General features: G+C 41.4%; 1 protein-coding gene across 1 annotated transcript; it reads right to left on the reverse strand.

Moving 5' to 3' along the window:
- Positions 1-721: 721 nt before the first annotated feature.
- On the reverse strand, positions 722-20,126 carry eve1 (even-skipped-like1). The gene is given in 6 exon segments (XM_037791506.1): positions 722-1,857; positions 5,597-5,812; positions 5,815-5,853; positions 16,516-16,655; positions 19,441-19,924; positions 20,085-20,126. Coding segments are annotated over 6 exon segments (1,413 nt in total). The 3' UTR covers positions 722-1,365.
- Between the last annotated feature and the right edge of the window lie 459 nt (positions 20,127-20,585).

Here is a 20,585-nt window from a genome sequence, read left to right on the forward strand (position 1 = left end):
ATAATATGTACATTAAAGACTTCACTCGGTGCAATTGTGCTTTTACAGACACTGACTTATAAATGTCTCTTTGTGTTTCTTTTTTCTTCATCTTCTCTCCTCTTCACCTGAATCACGTCAAACAAATACACTGCCACAGACTCATATGTGCACATTTATTGTGGCTACGCATTGTTTGTGTCTTTGGAAAACTTCACTGGTTGGGTTTAAGGGTGAAATCATCTCAGAAAACAGCAATGCCTGTTGTGAAAAGTGACGAATTTGGTGATATAGAAGGTGTTTGGTTTACATTAAAGTGCAGAGATGCTCTGACAGCCAGTCATTCTGAAGAGCTGACCACCAGATGTTAGTATGGAAACGGCAGCGAGTCAGAAGATGAAACAAAGACAGTTTTCTTTCAAGGCAACAAGACAACTTGCAGACGGTTGAAAGATCCTGGTATAGTTACCGGCATTTTTTGCTAACATCTTCTCCCTTTTTTTTGGATTCTTTTTCTCATCCTGTCTGTCTGAATATACCTGTATTCACCCTCTGTCTGAAATGCTCCGTTTTAGCGCCTGTCTCTTTAAGACCCCCTCCTCTGATTGGCTGGTGAGAAAAATATGGTGCACCTTTGGAAAGCTGTGGGCGGTATATTCTAATGAGCCTGCATGTGACAATATACATACATTTGCATAAAGCAGCATATTTGCCCACTCCCATGTTGATAAGAGTATTAAATACTATTAAATAATCTCCCTTTAAGGTACATTTTGAACAGATAAAAAAAAATTGTGATTTATTTGCAATCATGCAATTAATCACAATTAAATATTTGTAATCAATTGACAGCCCTAGTTATTATTTTGAACACACATCATTATCTTTTTCCTAACCATAACCGAGTAGTATTGTTGCCTAAACCTAACCAGTTGTTCCACCACGTTAACCACATGGCATTGTGCATTTCTGCAAGTGTGATACGAGGCTGATAACTTAAACTTAACTGAAACTTTAGTATGCCTGATTTGCTGAAATGTGCAATGGCAAACATTTTTTCTGGCGACTGGGTTGATTTGTTCTCAGACTGACTAACTGAAGTTGTTGAAATAATTGCACAGCAATATCGCATCACCTGGTAAACATTTGGCTCCAGTTAATCAGCAGTGTCATGTGACTGCCATTGTTTAAGATAAGACCTTTGAATTGTGTGTTTACAATTCCTAGTTAGTGAAACTCTTTAGTGTATGCGACTTGGCAAGCTCCACCACGTAATTGAAGGCTCAGTGAGTATGCTTCTATTTGCTATTTCAGCATCTTATGTTGCAGCAGTTTGATAGCCTTGGACAGTGTGGACAATTAGATTGAGTTTGTTTCCGTCTGGTCTTACACCATCTCTTCTCTCCGCTCCAGACCTGCAGGCTGTATGTTGGCCTTGGGACTACGGGGCTGGCTCAGTCCCAGTGCCTCCCCTCTGGCTTTCAGCAGTTGTTCTGGTCCCCAGTGCAGGCAGAGGGGGCAGGGACATGAGGCGGGATGGTGCACGATGCTGGCGGAGGGGTAGAGGGCTGCTGCGGTTGGAGGAAACCCCCCCGGTCTGTTGTGGTAGTGGGAGAGGCGGAGTGCATCCAGGGTCCTCATGGGCACACCATAGCGACTGTGAGCCGAGGACGGCGGCGAGGAGAAAGTCAGGGGGTAGTGGTGGTGGTGGTGGAGGGGGAGGTGTGGGAGGTGGGGCGGGATGAAGGGGTACGGCAAGGTGGAGGAAGGAGAGGCACGGCCCATCAGGAGCGCCCCCAGGGGGTCGACGAGCGGGTGAGGCCACGGCAAGGAGTGTCTCTGCCGTTTATCCTTCATCCTCCTGTTCTGGAACCACACCTGGAGAAAGAAAGAAGTAGGAAAGGAAGAAGGGAAGGAACGGACAAAGGAGCAGAATAAGTATGTTTACAATTGTAAGCAGGCTAACATCTGCTAATTTGCACTAACAAAGTACAGCTGAGGCTGATGGGAATGTCATTCTTTTGGCAGGCATTTGGTCATAAACCAAAGAATTGGACAAATTTAGACCTGACAATGGAGCTAGATGAAAAGTCTGGACATCATCAATGTTATTATAATTCATCCCCCAGGGCCATGTATATCTGTTACATAACGCATGCATTAGATAATGAAGTGAAAATGTATCACATTTTAGTGTAGTTATCACGTAACGCGGTGTTACGAGCTTTAAAGCTGAGACCGACAAGTTGTCTGTGTGTCCGTCCGCTCGGTCCTCAACTATTTTTACCAGCTCCTAGAATCTCCTCGGATGGCTGTGCTTCTAAAACGTCAGGTGGCAGCGTTTACAAGGCATCGCCTCACATTCCTGCTCTTTCATAAAAGACCCTCCAGTAGTTGGCAGAAACGTGGGTGCAGTTACTGCGTATTAAAGCTGCTGCACTGGGCCAGCAGGCCTCTGCGTCAAATGTTAGACTGTGCTAAACATGTCAGTGCTCAATCGGCCATGCTGATTGAAATTGAAAACTGAGAGGATAGATGAACAGAATCTCACATTCACGGGAAATGTCAAAGGGGTGTTGTCCTTTTGGGTGAGTAGCTGTCGCGGATTTTTGGCTTCCTGTTTTGACCTGTTTGGTTTTTATTTCTTGGCTGTGTCTGTATGCAGCGACTGAGAACAAATGAGGTGAGACAGCATCATTTCACGAGGCCTGAAATTCAGTGAAGGAGGTGAATCATTGAGTTCTGAAAGCTCAGTGTCAGTGCAGAGCTGGTAATTAGCTTAGCTTAACATGAAGACAGGAAGCATGGGGAACAGCTATAGCCCTCTGTCCAACGTTCAAAAATACACCTTCCACCCCCTCTAAAGCTCACTGATTAACACCTTGTATCTTGTACAGAAACAGCAATGCAAAAATGATCATTTGTGTTTTTAGAGATGTTTCACACAAGTATCAAACTGTTCGTTAAGAAACTGTTTCATCACAAACGTCCCCTAAAACCACAAACTGCTGTTTTTACTTCTATGTGTGGTATGCAGATTTTACAAACCAGATATAACATGTTAAAGGAATAGTTTGACCTTTTTTAAAAATATGCTTATTCGCTTTCTTGAGTTAGATGAGAAGACGGATGCCACTCTTGTGTCTTGTGTGCTAGGGCTGTCAATGGATTAAAAAATGTAATAGCGATTTATTGCATGATTGTCAATAGTTAATCGCGATAATTGCAAATTAATCGCATATTTTTTATTTGCTCAAAATGTACCTTAAAGGGAGATTTGTCAAGTATCTACATGGGAGTAGGCCAATTATTGTTTATTATTTATCCTTATTTATTTTTTATCCTTATTATTTATCCTTAGGTCTTTTAGTTTTATATGGTGCCAGTATCTTCACTCTACCTTTAAAACAGGCCCCGCTACAACTTCAAAATTGAAAGTTTTGTTAATGCGTTAAAGAAATTAGTGGCGTTAAATCAAATTTGCGTTAACTTTGACAGTCCTAGTCTGTACGCTAAATATGTAGCTGCAGCCAGCAGCTGGTTAGCTTAGCTTAGCACAATGACTGGAAACAAGGGGAAACAGCTAGCCTGCCTCTGTCCAAAAAAAAAAGCAAAATCCCCCTAATACATCTAAAGATCACTAATGAACATGTTATATCTTGTTTGTTTAAAGCTGTTAATAACTTTAAGCAAATATTTTGTCATATAACTGTCACTATATCTTGACAACAGTGCATGAGAATCTGAAGCTTTATGTGCTGTTATGACTATTTCTTGGCTGGAAGCGATGAGCGGAGACTCTATAGCTCCATTCTCATCTGACATCTGATTGATATACTTTAGATATTCTCATCTAACTCTTGGAAAGAAATCAAATTGGTGTATTTCCAAAAATGTTTTGGCATCCACCACCTTTGTCTGAGGCAAACAATGTTTATGATAACCTACTATAGTTAGCCAACTGGCTATATCAGTCGTGTCATATTGCCAACCATTTCCTCTATTTAGTTGCAGGATGGGATTATACCAGGAGGATATAAGACTGCTGTGGTGCACAGGCTGGTATAGGATCTGAGGTATACCCGGGTGCCATGGTGGCAGAGTTGTGCCCTGCTGGTGGCGACCACTGTCTGAAAGCACCTTTATGTAGAGTGAGGAACATGGAAAAACATATTCAAAATTAGTTTTGAACAGTCCATGTAAAGGATGTATTGAGATTTAAAGGGTAACTTAGGTATTTTTCAACCTGGGCCCTATTTTCCCATGTTTTTGTGTCTAAGTGAATATGGGCACACTTTCTGAAACTGGTCCAGTATTGAGGGAGAGCGCTGTAACCGGCAGCCGCAAATCAATGTAGCATTGTGTCCACTAAAATTGTTTGTTTTCGCCACTGGCAGGTTCAGATTGTTATTATAAGTGTCTGACAACATCATGGAAAGGACCCTACCGAGAAATAAAACATTTTCTTTTTTATCTTTCTCTTGATCCGGTCTGTTTGTCGTTGTGTCCAAGTCCCGCTCAAGGAGAAGTCTCGTTGTGAAATCTGAATATCCGTAAACTCTGGCTACAATAAATATGGGCGGCCATCGAATTCAAAGACTTCATCCACATTAATAAAATCATCTAAATATTTAGGCGTGACATTGAAATTCTTTTAGATAACACTAAACTATGCTTTCTGTACTCCAACACAACAAACTCTGCCCGGCTGGTACTGGTGTTTCCACCATGGATGTATTCCACTATTCCACCGTCACAACACGTCACCTTGCCAGATTTCAGGAGGAGACTTCTCTTTGAGCGAGACTCTTTCCATAATGTCAGACACTTATAACAACAATCAAAGCCTGCCGTAGCAAAAAGCAGCACTTTTAATGGACGTAAATGATGGTACCAGCTTGCCCCCACAATAGCATCATATTGCAGCCCGTGAGCAGCTGCCATCTACAGCGCTCTCCTTCATTACTGGACCGTTTTGTCAGCTATAGGCACAAAAACATGGGAAAATAGAGTCCAGGTTGAAAAATACCAGTTACCCTTTAAAGCTGGAGTACGCAGATTGGAGCAATTATGTTTTAAAAAAAGTTTATGAATCAATAATCTGTTACTGTAATGCCTTTTCTCTAAAGTTGTTGAACAGCCAATAGGAAACGCTCTCTCTCTCTCTCTGAAATGGCCTGTGATTGGCCAAAGTCTTCCGTCACAGGCTGGATATTTTAAAGCCTGAAAACAGAGCCATGAGGAGGTGCAGAAGTCTAGTTATCTCTCAGAACACTTGAATTACAATATGCTGAAAGGATATTATGGATTTGTTTGCCCAATGATGCCAAAAATATTCTGCCTACTGCAGGTTTAAGCCAAACAGTCTGCACTGTCTAATTGGAATCATTTGTAGTAGATTTCAGTGAAGTTACACTATTCCTTTAAAGCTTGAGCTGCTGGGGCCCTCTAGACCCCCCCCCCCCCCCCCCCCCTCAGTTCCTCCCACTCTCTGTGCACGTGTATACTATTATTATGCAGGAATTTCAAATGAAATTCCACTTATTTGGTGGCATTTATGAATCTATGAAGTGCCTGTATATACCTTTATTATGACATGTCAGACAGCAGCCTATACCTTTATCGTTGTCTCCGGTAAATTGAGAGCTGTGGCCAGTTCGCAGCGCCGAGGTCTCGAGACGTAGCTCTCCTTGCCGTACTCCTGCTCGAGCCGGGACAGCTGCTCGCGCGAGAACGCAGTCCGATGCCGCCGGCTGTGGTCGAGCAGGGCGCTGCGCGGGCACGGCTCCGTGTGCTCCTCTCTACCGGGACCGAGCACCACCACGGCGGCGGGAGCGGCGGAGGCGGCCACCGGCGTCTGTCTGCCCTCCGACACTGAAATGACGCACAGAGAAGACAAGGAGGGTTCAGGAGAGGAACGGATATAAACGGTTCTACCTGCTGCACAGAGGAGGGATAGGCTTTTAATTCATGTTGTATACTATGTTATAATACACACTGTCAATGCAATGGGCTATTTAACATTGTTTCATATTACATTAGGCTGTATTCATAATCAAGGACCATGAACAAAAACATTCATGTTAAATGGGAAAAGATTAAACCTTTTTAAGTTTTTTTTTTTTTTAACATTTGAGACCCTTTCTGGTCGATATTGGAGATAACGGGGCCCAGACCTTTAGGAGTGGTCTCTGTGGTCTAGCATGGACTGAGACTGTGTTTAAGATGCCATTATCCCATCATTATCCCTGATTACCCTTGTTATATATACGTATATTTGTGTAAACCTTCTTTCCCCCCCCTTTAAAAAATGTGTATACTGTATGTTTGTATGTGTATGTGTATTTTTATTTTATTTATGTATACATTTTATTTTATTTATTTCATTAACTTTGTTTCTGTCTCTTTTAGTGTGAGGAGGATGTGTTCTGCGTTGAGGGCGAGTAGGAAAAGAGGACGGTACATATTTGTATGGTGCTCCTTAATCCTTGATAGTTTGACCCTTTGGAAATCAATAAACATACTCTTTAAAAAAAGATAATTTGTGCAAAATTTAGCTATTAGCTAATTTCCTTTAGCATGCTACTTAATTTTTTTTTCTAATTTCATGAGAATTGCTTGTAACTCGATTTTGATGACACTTGGATATTTCAGTAAATGTCACATATTTCTTCTGTTTGGGGTGTCAGAGACTCTATACTAGATGTGTGATTGGTGTTGACAGCAGCCTGTTTACACAGTAGCCTACTCCTCCTCCTCCTCCCAAATCTCAAATAAGTGTCTTAACCTCTTAAGACTTTTATAACAGTTTATTCATAAGAGCTCTGGCAGGGGGTTCCATCTCACATCAGGCTTCACTTAAATATTGCTTTCCTAACAAATGAATAAATTTACTGAATTGTTATTCATTATTAAAATAATAAATTATAAACTAGCAACTTCAGAGATCTTCAAAATTAACAGGAATTAGAATTGAAATGTAAACCTTTTTAATGCAGCAACAAATCGGTCAAAACTCAAACTAAATATATAAAATGTATAAAGTATATACACATAGAATTGAATTGAATAGATCGGCTCCATTGTCACCTGATCCAGCTATTTGAATCAGTATCGGCCTGATATCCGGTCCAGTATCGGTGCATCCCTAACGTGTCTGTATTTTGTCACCTTCATCAAATGTTGAAGTCCAGTTTGTGACAAAGGGAAGACAACTTTTGGTTGATTTTGCAATTATTATTATACTTTTTTTTTTTTTTTTTTTTTTTTTTTTTTTTTACACATAATGGGTTCTGTGGGACCCCAAACAACGAGGAAGTCAACACAATGTCATATGGACATTTAGTGTTTAGGACATTTGTTTTATTTTGGAATAAGACATTCTTTGTAAATGTGTCTGTACACAATAATCTCAATTATTTCTCTTCCTGTTTGTAACTTTTGGGAAACACAAAAGAAAGAAATAGGCTGAATAGGTGAATCATTGGGTCTCAGCAATGAACAACAAAGTTTGCTCAAAAGCAACTTTTACATGTAGGCTACTTACGCATCAGGCTGTGTTAGAAGGCTGTGTTAGAAGTGTAAAAATGAATTAAAAAAAGAAAAAAAAGAAATCCGTCCTTTGTGTTCCTCGGTAGTTCTTTAGGTTGAATATGTCCCCTCTCTGTCTGCAGGCTGATCCGTGAAGAAGCTGCTGCAGCCTGACGAAAACTTCTCACACACACACACACTTCATCCAGGTCTGCTCAGACAGTCAGGGGAGAAGATGAGGTGTTTTTGTCCCAACACCCCCCTCCTCCTCCTCCCTGTCCTCCTCCCTGTCCTCCTCCTCCTGTCTGTCCTCCCCGGGGCTACTCTCCTCTGCTCCTCTCTTTCCCCCCATCACAGGCGCTCCAGACGGGCCGTCGTGAGCGCGTCGGCCCGTCGAGGCGCCGCGGCCTGGAGAGGTGTTAAAGGTGTTAAAGGTGTTTAGGGATAAAGCCTTTGGTCTCCGTCTCGGCCTTTGTACTTTTGTTATGGAGAATTAAAGACGCGCAGGCAGAGACAGCGACCAGACCAGCATTGTTCTCCGACGTTTGATGTTTGCGGGTTTGGAAGTAAATCATTACAGGCCTAATGGCTCCAAATGGGCTGAGGTGGAGCACGGTGGAGAGGAGTTATACATTAAAAATATTTTTATATATATATTTTGCTATAGCTGTCGGTATTATAGCTGATATGTTTAATCGTACTTTTTCTATTTTCTAAAACATTTTCTTTTCCCCTCAATATTGTGAATATTTGTGAATACTAATTTTTACATTTTATTATAATTATGTTCTGTTCAAAGGTGAAGGTACGACGAATATTGACTTAATTTTCGCTCAGTCGATTAATCTTAAAACATTTTCATTTTGACGGTATGGCTATAATACAGTAGGCTATATAGCTATTTTAAAATTGTCTTGGTTATAATTTAAATAAAATAAATATTTTATTTTTAAATAAAACTTGTATAACTATTATAGTAATAAAAAAAGCAACATCTTTTTTTCGACTAGGCGATTTGAAGAAATATTTTGTGTTTTTAATCAGGCGTTTAAATATTAGCCAGTTATGACAATAAGACTCGACAGGGCAGATTAATTGAGCTTTATTATAACGTAATAGCAGTGCGGTATCTATCAAAACTTGATCCTTTAAGTGTACAGCCTCTCCTCCCAGTGTAGAGGATGACCCTTGAACCTGTGATTTGGAGTTTATTATGGCTATAATCTGCGTTGATTGTTAATCCAGCGGCCAGATGATGATAAAGAGGACAGGCGGCGGACAGAGACAGACAGACGCCAGGTAGGGTGGAGTCACTCACATGGAGGAAATTTATCATTATAAAAACACTCAGGTAGAAGTCATTGAGATTACTTCCTCACTGTTTGGTGTACAGCCCCCACTGCTGTATGTGTAAAACTTACATCATAAACATTGTATTTGCTCTTTTGTCTTTTTTAACTCATGAAAACCCAACATGTAGAGAAATATTTTAGTGGTAATCCTTCCCTTTCTAACAAACTGGACTGCACATTTGAAGGTGACACAATATGACCATAATAATAAAATAAAAAAGTAAACTTATATGAAATGCCCATAAATTGTCGTTACACCAAATAAGGAAACATTTTATGTTTTATATGGGCTGTGCATGTACAAATATATAGCATATTGTTTGTTTTGTACGCCAACACAACAAAGCACAAGAACAGTTTCACTCTGATGAACACTTAATCTGTTATACACTGTCAATAACTCTGTAACACCAAATATCCACTGCTGCTCTATAGTTACAGTCATTAATGCACATTTTTAGATTATAATTTATAGTCTTTATTGCTCATTTTTTAGACTATAATTTATAGTCTTTAATGCTCATTTTTTAGAACATAATTTATAGTCTTTAATGCACATTTCTTTCTGTAATATGTACGTATCGTCTGTCACTTTATGTACATATTATAATATGTACATACCTGTCACTGTAAATATAAATCCTACTCAGTCTACATAAAGTAGACTGAGTAGGATTCTCCACATGTACTGTACATACTGTACATAATCGTACATAATCATCCAGTCCACGTGCATCCTGAAAGCCTGCTGTTGATGCCTTAAATGGGAACTCCAGTAATTAATTATTGCACTTCCATAAAGTTGTGGGAATAACAACAGACAGGTTAAATAGACTACAAGTCTATGGCCATGCTATTGGCTCTGTCATGTTTTACTTGAGCTAAATGCTCACATCAGCATGCTAACATGTTTACAATGATAATGGTAGCATGTAATGTTTAATATGTTCACTGTGTTGTTTCGTGTGTTGGCATGCTAATATTAGCTAATTAACACTAAACACAAAGTGCAGCCAAGGCTGATGGGAACATCAAAGATATCTGGTCAAAAACAAAGACACATTTTTCACATGATGGCACTAAATCAAAAGCCAGGATGCCAATTCATCCTCCGGGGACCATGAATGCGTGTACCAAACGTAAAAGCAAACCATCCAATAGTTGTCGAGATATTTCACTAAAGAACTAAATAGTCAATCTCATGGTGGCGCAAAATGAAATGACAAAAGATCACCAAAGTTGTTTGAATGTATCATCTGGGGATCTTGAATATCCATTGTAAATTTCAGGTCAAATCATCTGATAGTTGTCGAGATATTTCACTGTGAACCACAAATGCCATCCTCACAAGAGGAAAAGTAAGGGAATCACCAAAGTCAGTAGGATTCATCCTCTAGGGACCATGAATGTGTGTACCAAACGTCACAGCAAACCATTCAATAGTTGTTGAGATATTTCACTAAAGAAGAACTGAATAGTCAACTCCATGGTGGCACAAGAGGAAATGACAAAAGATCACCAAAGTTGTGAGAATATATCCTCTGGGGATCTTGAATATCTGTTGTAAATTTCAGGTCAATCCAGCCTAAATGTAACCAGGTGGTAAAAGCCAAATTCACAGGAAACAAAACCTCTGTAAATGAGATTCTTACTGGGGGGCAGAGAATCACTGTCTCTTAGAGCAGTGGGCTTGCTGAGAGGTCAAGCAGCGCTGGGAAGAAAAAACAGGAAGTAAACACACAACACTATTTTGCTGAGCTGGCTGGCTGTTACTGACGGTGAGAAGATGAATTAATATTCCTATATTGTTTGAGAATTATTTAGCACAATACAACAATTTGTTGTTTGAATGTTATCTGATGTTCTTATCCAAATCCACAGTTTGTGTAATTGTTGAATTTAGAGTGTTCATTTGGATGTTTTTGTTTTTTACTTAACTCTCTTGATACTTTGCCTCGCGGACCATGCTGTATTGAAGAAGACTTGAAACTAGAGATTGAGACCATAAACTCATGTTTACAATGTTTACTGAGGTAATAAATCAAGTGAGAAGTACAGTAGGCCTTTTTTTTCATAGACATCTTTTTGCAACCCTGCTGGCTGGTAGAGAGAATGTAATTTTTTAGGCACTTCCGCATTGGCTTCACTTTTCAGAGCCAGAGGTTGACCCCTGGCAGGAACTCACAGCGTCAGGGTTTAATCTCCTCAGCCGCTGAGTCACTATGTCTTCACTCACAGTAGCTTGCTTTCTGTCGCCTTGGTAAACCTAAAGTTATTTTTCTCTCTCTTTGAAGTAAACATTGGAACATTGTGAAAATGGCTTTCACGTGTTTTGAATATCGTTGGTTAGAGAGATGCTCTGGCCTCAGTTTGAGATCATGGGAATAAAGGTCAGGAAGCTGTCATTTAGAGCGATGAAGTGTCCTGTTCTCTGAGAGATCAAACACCCTGTCTTCTTCACCATATCGAGGAACAATGCACACGAAGGCACTTATTCTCCAAACAACATGTGTTAAACACGTGCAACTAGACTGCACATGCTGTTATAATGTTTTTAATTGAACCCATAGCCCACGAGTTTGCCCGTACCAGTAATGCCTGATGACTGGCATCCATTCAGTGGCAGTGATGATGAACCTCACAGGTTCCTTTATTTCTTCAAGACGATGGGTAACAGATGTGATATTCTGATCTTCATAGCTTTGTCTCATATATTTGGAGACAAGCCAGTTGGCCTAATTGTATACAACATGTTCACATCTTGTCCATACATCAGAGCTTCGCAAACAGTGTTTTGGGAGGATGTTATTAATTAGCTTTTCATTAATTTCTGGTTTCCAGCAGCCTTCATCCCGACAAGAATATTGATTTAAAACACAACGATGATGTCCTTAAGCTTTGTAATACTTCAGTGTTGCTGTGGCTGTTTCTTCTGTTGAAACTACACAATCCAATCTTTTTCTGTGCCGACATGTTAAGGCGGTTTGATCAATCCTAGAGAATGTTGGTATTGGATGAATCTGCAAATGCCCAGATTACGACTCATGATAAGGTTTTGAAAATGATTTCTCTACAATATCTGCACATGGCAGCTACACTGGTTAAGGTTAGGCAAATAAACTATATATACACTATACTATAAACTAGGCCCTGTACACACCTGGCATCAGAATGCATCTCCACATGTGTCTCCAGTGACCACTTGGTGGGATCTCACTTCCCCGCTCTATATGCAAATAAACACGTAGTAAACACATGGCTAATACAGCAGACGTTGTGACATAACATTACATGAATATCAGTAGTAATATCCTACGTATTCGTGAATTAGGGTACATTTTATTAACATTTTATTAACATCGAAATTAAAGGTTATTGTACCAGCGACCTTCATGCCGCCGACAGCACTGCCTTTGCCAGGCAACAGCGGGGTACAGAGCTTCAGAGAGCCGGGGAGGAGAGAGAGCGAGCAGGCGGTCGGTTATCAGCTCCGTGCAAAGCAGCGGAACAAAAACACCGACACATCTCTGACAGTATGATAATAATGAACTTTGCGTGCCTGGTCTATAGATATGTAGCGTATAGATAAGATATATTTTAATAAAATACAGTTGTAGCGACAGAATACAGTAGAGCACAGAGGCCGTTTCCATGCTGCGAGGCAGACAAGGGCTCGTGTCAATCTGTCTATTCACATGAGGAGCTCAGAGACCCCGCGGATCCCAGCAGAACGGTCCAGGACACTCTCACGTATGCACTGCTAAAAGAATGTGGTCAAATGACGCCCAGACCACCTCTGATCAGATCTCAATGCGTCCTCAATGCGTCTTGAGCGCGTTCACACCTGTACTTAGAGCTGTCCGACCACTCAAGAAGCATGTGGAGACGCATTCTAATGCCAGGTGTGAAAAGATGTACTTAAAGGTGTCCGTTTGTGATCGGATCACTCAGGACGCATGTTAATACCAGGTCTGAACAGGGTCTATATAGTTAAGGTTAGGCAAATAAAACACTTGTGGCATATTTACACTACGGCAGTGGTTTTCAAACTGTGGGGCATGATAGGTGAAACCGCGTGTGACCGGGTGAAGATGTGATGCGCAGTTAATGTTTTGGCATCACAATGTTTTTCACAGGGGAACAGTTAACAAACAGTTCATACAGTACATCCATGGTAGCAATGGTGTTCATTCTGACAGGTAGTCTGTAGCTTTACAGAATGGACAGATATGTGCTCATCTGACGGTAATGAAAAGAAAAAATGATGAAGTAGGGCTGCTGTTATGTTCTGGTAACAAAACGTGGACCCACAAGCAGCACACACTAGTCGAATTAAAGTTGTAACAAAAGGAGAATTTATTAATAATAATAAATTGTACGATGGACAGGGCTGAGGGGGCCTCGGAGTCAGATGTGGCCGTGATGAAGACTATTAATCTTAAAGGAAACGAGGAGCATGGGGAATGGGGTTCCAGGGATCCTCCAGATGGTGAGTCGAATCCACTTGTGATCCGAGGAGGAAGAATGGCGTCAGAGAGTGAGCAGGTAGGTTAGTGCAGGAAGCGGAGGCAGCTTACAGGTAAGTGTACCTTGGACAAAATGACAAAAACTGGATGAGTACAAAAAAGTACAAGGCGAGCAAAGACAAAGTAAAAAAACAGCTAAGCAAGATAAGAGAGCCTGAAGTAGAGCCTTACTACCACGGTGGTGATGAAAGCGATCTGGCGATGAATGGCAGGAAGACCTGAGTTGTTATACTGCAGGAGTGTGTGTCTTGATTGCATGATTGATGTCAGCTGCTCCAGCAGCAACCACCCAGGAGAAGGAGGAGGAGAAGGCCACACCTCCTTACACACAGACAGACTAGACTGACAGGGTAAAACACACAGGAGACTCAAGGACAGGGAAACAGAGGAAACACAGGGAATACTAGACTGCCAGGTGATACCATGACAGCTGCACCGAGTAGGTCGAAGCTTCATTCATAAGGTTGACATTCTAATCATTATTAAACTTACAGAAACATTACCTTCCACCTTCTCTTCCCTCCTCTGTCAAACACACACAGAGCGAGGGATGTGGCGCTCCGGCCGTCTCTGTAATTGCCTCAGTCCAAAAGGTGGGCTTGAAAATATTTCTTCCTCCAAAGATGGGAATGACAGAAAAAGTTTGAGAACCACTGCCTTATGGGAACTTTTCAATACCTTTCATTCAGATTTGATTTATTAAGGCAAAACCAGGACAAACATTGTCATTTCCATGCACTCTTTGCAGCTGTGGAACACACAACAAGAAAGTTCGACAGAATGGAGCAGAGGTTGAATGAAACCAGCCAGCTCCAGCTCCTACATCGCTGACCTGCTCCCCAGTTGACACAACCGTTCACCCAGACCTCCTCCCTAAGGTCCCCTCAGGGTGTTATAACACTGTCAAACTACCTACACCTTTGCTTCTGACAGACATGAGCCACTACAGGTCCTGGTGAGGTACATATGGGTGGTTTTAGGCATTTCAACAAATGACCAATGCCTGACCTTAATGTGTAGTTCTTCCAGGCTAAATGTCCTGACTGGGCTTGAAATAGTAGATGGAGATTCGCCTTGCTTGGAGCAGTTGGGGACATCATTGTTTCTCATTGACTTTGATCATCCATATTTTATCCAGATCAGATTCGCACCATCTGTTTTGTTTCCGCAGCTATAAACGATCGATACAAGTTATGAGGGTCTGTAATTAACTGACAACAGTGGCAAGCACTTTGGTTGCAAATGTGTCTTTATAAGAAACACATGTCATGCAGAAGAAGGAATAACTTCGCATAGAGACATCTATTGAGCACATATTTTTCTCAAATGAAGAAATAGCTTCATTTATGACCGTGCATATGATGAGATTTACTTGTTGCCTTTGATTCCGGCCACAGGACCAAGACGTTTTAGAGATGTAATGCTTTCCATTGTTTACTGTCTCACGCTGCCAAACCCTGGTATCCCAAAGGATTGGCAGTTTTGATCAAATGATCAAAGTACTCTAAAACATATGTCTTTTGAATCTGCTTTATCGCCACACTCTGCTGCGTCTGCCCTGCAGTGATCACACTTACTGAGTAACCCAGATTTTTTTAATGATTTTGCTGTTGCAGTTTTGCCTTTGGTGTTGTTAGGGTGCGTGCGTTTCTTCAACCAGCTTTGTTAGCTTTTTCTAAATGATTGCTATCCTTCATTGACCAGAATGTTCTTCCACAATCCCCAACTTGTTGCATAGTTTGAAGTCTAACTTTAAGGGGACTTTCACAATGACAACACTACATGGCGAGATAAGGCACAGGAATGGGTTGCTGTGTTACGACATGCAAAGGCGTAGAATTCGGATTCTCCAGAATACAGGAAATGAGTCACAGCTACACAGATATTTCCCTCAGGAGTTGGTGGAGAGCTAACCCTAACCCTAACTCTATGCCCTGTTTCTATTTATTCCTGTCACGTGCTTTGAAAGCGCTGCAACGGACGAGGAACGGCTGATTTGTGAAGTTGAAATGAGGAGTTAATATCTAATACCATACCTCCTCATTTCACTACAAAAACCTTACCAAGGTGGCAGCTGGCTGGTAGTAATATATAGTAGTGTACTTATAGTATAGTAGTATAGTAGTAGTATAGATCAAACAGTTGGCTGTTAACACGTTGGTTATTTACTGACAACACTTTGCCCAGTGGTTCCCAAACTTTTTCTGAAGGGCCCCCCTTTTGTAGATAATATTTTCAAGCTCCCTCATCGCCACCACCTCTCTGCACAAAATAGGCAAGTTTACCACCTCCCTGGGAATAAACAAAACATTTTCTCTGCAGAACTGCAACTTCAGTGTGTGACATTATTTGAAAAGAAAAAAAAAACAAAACTAAATAAGAAAGTCACTGATTCTAAATTCATTATTTTTAACATATGTTCTTAACAAACATTACAAGTTTACCAGCTCCCTGGGAAATAAAGAAAAACCTGACCATTTTCTCTGCAAGAACAGCCCTGCATTTTTTTCAGTGACTGGTGTGGGATTGATTTGTGCTGCAGATCTTCTCAAATCGGGGATGCAGCTGTGAGACTGCCACTCTTGGCTCATTTTCAATGTCCAGCTTTGATCTGTATTTTGTCTTGATTGAGTCAACAGCAGAAAAACCCTATCTCACATAGGTAGGATGTGGCAAAAAGCCTATCCTGGAAGTGGGTAGTCCTTCTCCACTCCAATCCAAAATCCAGACAGTGTCTTTGACTTAAACTCCAGCCTTATTGTTGAATCAGAGGTGACATCAATGAACTGTTCCTCTTCTGCAGTGCTGAAGTCAGCAGCTGGTGTTGCACTGTAGGGTCTCGGATCCAGTCGTATTTTGCAGGATCCGGCATTGGGGAATACCTCTGGAGATGTTTTTGTGGTGCAGAGATATGAGTTTTCATACATGGGATCGCTGTGTTCTGCAGCTTGTTGACCTCGATGAAAGATTTCCGGCTCTCAAAAGAGTCTATATTCCTCTCTTTCACTCGCTGCTCCCACATCTCCAGTTTTCTTGTGAATGATGTGATTTTATCTGCCCTCTTCCTCCAAAAACATTCTGATCCATCAGGACCCGCTGTGAAACAAAACAGCTGTGTGATCAGATACCATCTCCTCAAACCACAAAATCCGGGCTTTGATGGGTCTTGTTTTGATGTAGTTTATGGTGGTAATGATGTCTGTCATTACATCTTTCAGCTCGGGGCTCAGCTGTTTAGCGCCTCTCGGTGTATCATACGGTGTGTCCACTGCACATCGGGGGAAATACGCTTGATGATCGCTTGCAGCCCTCGTTTACCAGCCATTGCCTGAGCCCCGTCTGTGCACATCCCCACACAGCCCTCTCCACAATTTCAGATTGGCTTCTTTCAAGTAAGTGTCAATGATTTTGAAAATTGAAGGCACAGACGCTGCTTTAGTAAATCGACTCCGTTGTGAATGACAGTTGAGTGGTTTCTTTCTGAAGAAATCCACAGGCTTCTCTTTGTGTTCGGAATGTGAAGTATCCAAGTGGCGTCTTAACTTTTTTGGTTTCATACTGTCAGAAAACAATATTTTGAGACACACAACACACTGTGGTCTCTCTTCACTACCCACCGTTGTATTGGTGAAGCCGAGGGCGAGATATGCCTCATCATATTTTCTTGTCTTTGCTTTGGTAGTTGTGACGGCTGGTGTAGATTCATCGTCTACTTTACGTTTACCTGGCGGTCCGTTCACAAACCTGTCCATGCTTTGCTAGCAGTGCTGTTTACATCATTTCATTTAGCCTCGCCCTGACATGACTGCCAGTTTGGGAACCGCTGACTTAGCCTAACGTGATTCGGTCAAATATGTACAGATGTCTGGATAAGCAATATCTGGCCACAGGACTGTTGGACAGGGGAAGAAAAATTTATTAAGTTATAGCAAAAGCTCAGGTTCAGGCAAGGTCGCAAAATAATTATTTGACGTGTATAAAACAAACTTTTGTATGAAAACAGATCAATGCATACGAACTTGTCAAAATTACAATCCAAACATGCGTCAAATTGCATTGAAGTCTATGAGATCTAAGGTTTTCTTTCCCCAAAAAGTGGGCGTGGCCTTGACTTTTTGTGAAGTACCCGTAGGCTATGTGCCGGTCTGATTTATAGTAATTCACCCTTGGGTGTCACCAATGACAGGGGTGTTCTTGGATGTCGTATTTTACATAAATGATCTAAACACAGTCAGACATAAATATACATAACAGCAAAGACTTGTCACGACGCCTGCCAACTCTTAGTTTATGTCTTCATCTGTTCCGTTTTCGTACCTTGTCATTAACCTCTGATGTAATTTCAGAGCCTGCCACTCCGTCCTGCATTCAATCACCTCATTCCCTTCACCTGGGTTTCCCTGGCCACCTCCTCACCTGCAGATTGTTCCCTAATCAGTTCCTCAGCCCTTATATACCAGTCCTAGCTAACCAGTCACTTGCCAGATTGTCTAGTGTTTTGATGGACTCTGCATGTGTGGATGCTGTGGCCTCTGGCAGTGGCTCAACATCCACTGAGGCTGCCCAGAGCCAGGACACAATGGAGGATGAAGAAGCCACTGAGTCTGACTCGGACAGCCATGTGGAGGACGTTGATCCCTCCACCTCTGCCGGTCCCCCTCCCCGTAAAAAAAAATAAACGGTCAGTACTGCAGTTTCTTGACGAGAAGGCAGCCAAGGAGGAGGAGAGACTCGAGAGGCAACACCTGGCAATGCAAGACAATTCAAGAAGATTTTTAGACTTATTCGAACAGTTAGTTACCAAAAAAGAATAGTGTTTTTGGTTCTTTGAGTGAAAACAGTGGATTTGTGTTTAGAGTTTAGCAGTCTGGAGTCTTTTTGTTGATACATAAGCTTAGAAATAGAACAGAAAACGTATTTCTATGTACACGAGTTACACGTTTTCAGAATTGTTTGCATACTATAGTTCCATGTTTTTTGTGTATATACAATTGAGAAAAACTGTACACAGACAACAAGTTTATAATACTGCAAATGTACTTTCATCAGTGGGCTATAGGCTCAATCACCATTGTGTTACCTCATTTGGCTACAGACAGTGACTGAACAGACATACGGACAGCAATCTTCAAGCCATTTTAAATTTGCTTGTTTACTAAGTTGGATTGAGTTTTGAGTTTTGAGTTTTTTTTTTATTAAAATAAACATGTTGCAAGCAAATCAAGCATGTAGCCATTTTGAAATTCAGATCAAGACAATCCAGTTTTAATACTGAAGCGATAACAAAGAGTCCTTTATTAAAGCTGTGACATGACAAAAAAGCCAAGATTTTTAAACGTTTCACTTTTGCAACCTAAATTCACAATGACATTAACTGGCCATATTGAAACGGATAATCAACCCATTGAGAAGTTCACATTCAGCCCATAAACCTGTAGCCTGGGTAAAGTAATGCAATGTCGGCATCAAATTCAGAAATTGAATCCCCAAAGGGAAATTGGGTCAAGTTACTGTACAGTTGCTCAAGAAAAACAAAACGATGTTTAAAAAATATGTGCATTAGTCAAAATACTCAATAGTAATAGACCAATAATATTATTGCACTGAGCATGACTCAATAGCAACACTGAATATAAAACTTCATATCACATGAGCTGATGTGAAAGCCTATATTTAACATCCCTTAGGCCTACAAATTGTAATAAATACCTGTGGGTCTGTAAAGCTCTTTTGAGATTGTAACAAAGGGCTCTAAATAAACTTGAACGTGGAAAATGGGAAATTAGGCCTACATGAATGAGAAATAAAGAGCAGTTGTGCATGTGGCCAATACTCAAAATTTTTTCTGTAAAAAGCATGAAACAAAACATAAGCAAAATTGTCGGTGGTCGGGCCCTAATAATAACTGACCACAAATTATCAGAATCTTACAAATAATCGTAGTCATTCAACTCCTCAGGGTTATGGTGAGGAGCCGAGATTTGGTAAGCCAGTTTGTCTCGCCGGCCATGCCCGCTTTGTTCCACCCCTCATTGGACAGGGTGGAGACTTACCAATCTTATCAACATTTTCAGTGGGCTCGATGATGTTTCCTGCAGTGAGACAGATGTTGTGGGCTGTGATGACCGCTGGAACAAAAGCGTAATCCACCTCATGGGCCTGGAATAGCAGGCACCTCCATCGTACCTTCATCATGCCAAAGGCCCGCTCTATTATGTTTTGGGCTTTGGCATGGTGGTGGTTGTAGCAGCTCTGTACCGTACCCAGCAGTGGCTCCCGATACGAGGTGATGATGGTCATGGGTTGGACTATGCAGGGGTAGCCATCATCCCCCCACAATGAAATACCCTGGAAGAGGGTACAGAGCCTCTTTATACATATGCCGCTGTTCTTCAGGACACAGGTGTCATGAACAGACCCAGGGTATGCCACGCAAATGTGGAGGAACTGGCCCTTCCCATCACATACTGCCTGCAGCTGTATGGATGGGAAGAGCTTACGGTTGATGTAGTCCTGGCCACCGGGTCCGGGAGGGTTCTTCACATGTGTGTGGCACCCGCCAATGGCACCCACACATGTGGAAAAGACGGAGCTGCTAAATCTCCTCCATCTCTGGAGAAGCCTGTGGACAATCGATATTTAAACTTGAAAGGCCTGAGACATCACACTGTATGATAAACTGTGTGCCAGCCAGTACACAGTTGTCAGTCCCAGCCCGATCGCCCGAGTTGTACGCCATGTATCCTGTACTGACAGCAACATAAACACATCTGCGTATAAATGCTACGGTAAGACAGACTGGACACGCCAGCGGCTGCCTTGCTGAATTGCTGCGTGTCCCACATGTGTCGTCCACACCAGCAGCGTTTCTGCTGCTGCTGCTCCTGCTGCTGCTGTCAGCCCTTTCTTTTTACATATTTTCCCCTATAATGGCCATTTCATTTCATTATAAATATTATTTATATTTATTTTAGACAGAAAAAGGTAAGGAAGCATGTGCTCATTTGTAAATAATGGTAATAATCCACAATTAAAACCCCCGTACTTTATTTATTCATGGAGCCGTAGAAGTCACTGCATTTCCTACAACACTCTCCTGCACATATTTCAGAATAAAAACCTTGTGTTAACAAATGAAGGAATTCTGTCAGCAGAAAAAAAATGCTTGATTTTGACTTTTATTTTGAAATGAAAACAG

Source organism: Sebastes umbrosus, chromosome 14 (genome assembly GCF_015220745.1).
Source record: "Sebastes umbrosus isolate fSebUmb1 chromosome 14, fSebUmb1.pri, whole genome shotgun sequence".
In the NCBI taxonomy this organism is placed as follows: Eukaryota; Metazoa; Chordata; class Actinopteri; order Perciformes; family Sebastidae; genus Sebastes; species Sebastes umbrosus.